This window comes from Amphiura filiformis, chromosome 3 (genome assembly GCF_039555335.1).
Source record: "Amphiura filiformis chromosome 3, Afil_fr2py, whole genome shotgun sequence".
Lineage (NCBI taxonomy): Eukaryota > Metazoa > Echinodermata > Ophiuroidea > Amphilepidida > Amphiuridae > Amphiura > Amphiura filiformis.
In genome coordinates this window covers 62188413-62190433 of record NC_092630.1, presented here as the reverse complement: position 1 = coordinate 62190433, position 2021 = coordinate 62188413, and the positions used below count along the sequence as shown (strand labels likewise).

Sequence of the window (2021 nt, the reverse complement as noted above, 5' to 3'; positions counted from 1 at the left end):
AAGGGATCATCAACAATTGAATTACATGTACACTATATTTGATTTACATACACAAACCTAACTATTAGTTATAGTCTGATGGTGTTTAGAATGTTACAGGGGCATTTAATATAACAGTGCATTATGTCCACTGATTTTCTTCATGCTCTCGTGTGATGGAGATGTACGAATATCTTTAATTAATTACCTAAAACTCATTTTGATTTCCCTTCCATTTGTTAAAGCGCCCCGATCAGTACAAGTATCATGGCACATTTGTGTCTAGTGTTCTACCTCCACCATTACTAGAGGAATTATTTACTGTTTCTTCCGGTGGCGCAACATTAGAGGCAAGTTTGCTGCATCCACAAGACGCTGTCAGTTTCTCAAGCTCTTTCCGTGTGGTTTTTCTGAATCCCGTATTCATTAAAGCCAAAGTGACCGCATCAAACCAGCTTCCTGAAAGTGCAAGCCAATACACGAAGAATTCTAAATTTGGAGGTAGCGGTAGCTTAGCGAATGCAACTGCGGGTAAAGCGATGGCGTATGGCATCCAGGCAATTGCGAAAGTCAACGTTACAGCCGTGAACATCCGAATGGCCTTACCTTCTCCGCGTAGAGACTTCTTCTGTTTCTTATCCTCTTCAGAATATACCTGATGTGATTGGATAGAGCGAAGCTGCTCAACAGTGATACGATACAGTCTAAAGTAAATGAAAACGATGATGATTAGAGGGATAATGAAGACAAACAGTCCCGTACAGAAGGATTGGATGCTGAAATGAGGATCTGAGAGAGCGGGTACACAGACCGCAGCATACGGTCGGTACACAATTGGTGGTCCTAATACCGGAGTAAAAAGCACAGAAACGATGACAGTGTCTAGAAACCAAATATAGCCTATGAGAAATAAGACGCGTTTTCGTGTTATCCACATCATGCACATTGGGTACTGAAAAGGTTTCATGATGGCAAGATAGCGATCTGCGCTAAGAGATAGGAGACTGTTCTTTGACACACCACTGAAGATACTGATGGCACAACAGAGTGCTACACACATACCATGGTTGTATATCCATTGTCCTGCAATAGCTGGTGCAACGTAGATCAAAGTACCCACTCCTATTCCAAAATCGGCGACAGACAGGGAGATTAGAAACAGGCGATTGTTTTCAGGAATGTTTTTGGTACGTGGTAAAACCCAGACGCACAATGCATTTCCTAGTATACTTAAAATGGCAGTAAGTAACATAAGCGTAGATCGGTATATAGCTCCTGGTGTACCCCATAATGAAAGGAAGCTATCGTCATTGGTGATGTTCGACAGCAGGCTGTTATTTTCATGAAACTCCATCATGGAATGATATCGAATGGTAAGCACAGCGTAGAATTCGATGAACTAGACGAACTCGCTACTTACATGAAACGCAAGTGTACGTGATCGAACACTCCAATACGTATGAAATACGTAAAAGACTTAAGGGAGGTGTAATGAGCGTGAACCTGGTTTGGATGCAGAGGGAGTGTGCCTGTAACAGACACAGCCACCAGAAAAGGACCAGCTCAGATCGCGCGCCAAATAAGTTTGCAGTCCAGAAATTTCATTTTTTCTCAGCCTTGCAAAAAATAGGCAGAGGTGGGAATCGAACCCGGGACCTCGGTGTTGTAAAACCTACTGCGTTACCACTGAGCCAACTGACAATCAGCTATGAGAAGTTTGATAGTAATCCTTGATATTACTGAATATAATAAATCAATACTGATAGGTCTATTTATCTAATGTACGATGTTATTCAAATTGGCCTATAAACTAGGAATATAATGTGAAATGACTATCAATCGATCAATCAATCAAGTTGTCAAGTTATCAACAATCAATAATAAACCGACGTAGGCCTATCATGGAATATTACTAACTAGGCCTACTAACTAGTAATATACCAAATAAATAAAATAAATAAATAAGTCAGTAAATAAATAAATAGGCATAGGCCTAAATAAATAAATAAATACATAATGCAGAATGCAGTTAGTATTTTAGT

General features: G+C 40.0%; 1 protein-coding gene across 1 annotated transcript; it reads right to left on the bottom strand.

Annotated features, from left to right (window-relative positions):
* Positions 1–244: 244 nt before the first annotated feature.
* Positions 245–1333, bottom strand: LOC140147389 (beta-1 adrenergic receptor-like). The gene has a single exon (XM_072169167.1). It carries the CDS (start codon positions 1331–1333, stop codon positions 245–247), a length of 1089 nt encoding a protein of 362 aa, XP_072025268.1.
* Between the last annotated feature and the right edge of the window lie 688 nt (positions 1334–2021).

What these genes read in the sequence shown, in the direction of transcription:
- LOC140147389 (XM_072169167.1), bottom strand. Translation starts at nt 1,333, where the DNA reads ATGGAGTTTCATGAAAATAACAGCCTGCTGTCGAACATCACCAATGAC.